The sequence below is a fragment of the Charadrius vociferus genome, unplaced genomic scaffold, assembly GCF_000708025.1.
Source record: "Charadrius vociferus isolate BGI_N301 unplaced genomic scaffold, ASM70802v2 scaffold172, whole genome shotgun sequence".
Lineage (NCBI taxonomy): Eukaryota > Metazoa > Chordata > Aves > Charadriiformes > Charadriidae > Charadrius > Charadrius vociferus.
The window spans coordinates 104668-105567 of NW_009647217.1; the positions used below are offsets into that span (position 1 = coordinate 104668).

The following is a 900-nucleotide window of genomic DNA, read 5'->3' on the forward strand; positions in this document are numbered from 1 at the left end:
GGCAGTGCTGGAGCCGTCCCCGCCGCTGTCCTGCCGGGCAGTCTGTCCTGAGCGCGCCGGGCTCTCCCCGCAGGCACCCAGGCCCGCTACTTCTGGCAGCATGATGAGCCCCAGGCGCCCCTGGACCGCCTCAAGGACATGGTGGAAGTGTACCTGGAGACGGTGAAGGCCAGCGGCAAGGATGCCATCGCCCAGTTCGAGTCCTCCGCTGTGGGCAAACAGCTTGAGTAAGTGGGCAAGCGTGTGGCGAGGGCGCGGTGGGGCGTCCCCGGGCACCGTGGGTGACCTCCCTCCTCTCCCCGCAGCCTGAAACTGGCCGACAACCTGGACACGCTGGGCGCAGCCGCCGCCAAGCTGCGGGAGGACATGGCCCCCTACTACAAAGAGGTGCGGGAGATGTGGCTGAAGGACACGGAAGCCCTGCGCCAGGAGCTGACCAAGGACCTGGAGGAGGTGAAACAGAAGATCCGGCCCTTCCTGGACCAGTTCTCTGCCAAGTGGACGGAGGAGCTGGAGCAGTACCGCCAGCGCCTGGCTCCTGTGGCCCAGGAGCTGAAGGAGCTCACCAAGCAGAAGGTGGAGCTGATGCAGGAGAGGCTGACCCCGGTGGCTGAGGAGGCGCGGGACCGCCTGCGCGGGCACGTGGAGGAGCTGCGCAAGAACCTGGCGCCCTACAGCGACGAGCTGCGGCAGAAGCTGAGCCAGAAGCTGGAGGAGATCCGGGAGAAGGGCATCCCCCAGGCCGCCGAGTACCAGGCCAAAGTGGTGGAGCAGCTCAGCAACCTGCGCGAGAAGGTGACGCCCCTGGTGCAGGACTTCAAGGAGCGCCTCACCCCCTACGCCGAGAACCTCAAGGCCCGCTTCATCACCCTCCTGGACGACCTCCAGAAGAGCGTGGCC

At 67.0% G+C, this 900-nt stretch overlaps 1 protein-coding gene across 1 annotated transcript in view; it reads left to right on the top strand.

Annotated features, from left to right (window-relative positions):
* The first annotated feature begins 1 nt into the window (after position 1).
* The window catches only part of LOC104296098 (apolipoprotein A-I-like), a 6896-nt gene continuing 5997 nt past the window's right edge, over positions 2–900 (top strand). Inside the window, exons 1-2 of the mRNA XM_009895930.1 lie at positions 2–227; positions 306–894. Coding sequence (XP_009894232.1) covers positions 139–227; positions 306–894 — 678 coding nt within the window. The 5' untranslated portion in view covers positions 2–138. The remainder of the gene's footprint in view (positions 228–305; positions 895–900) is intronic.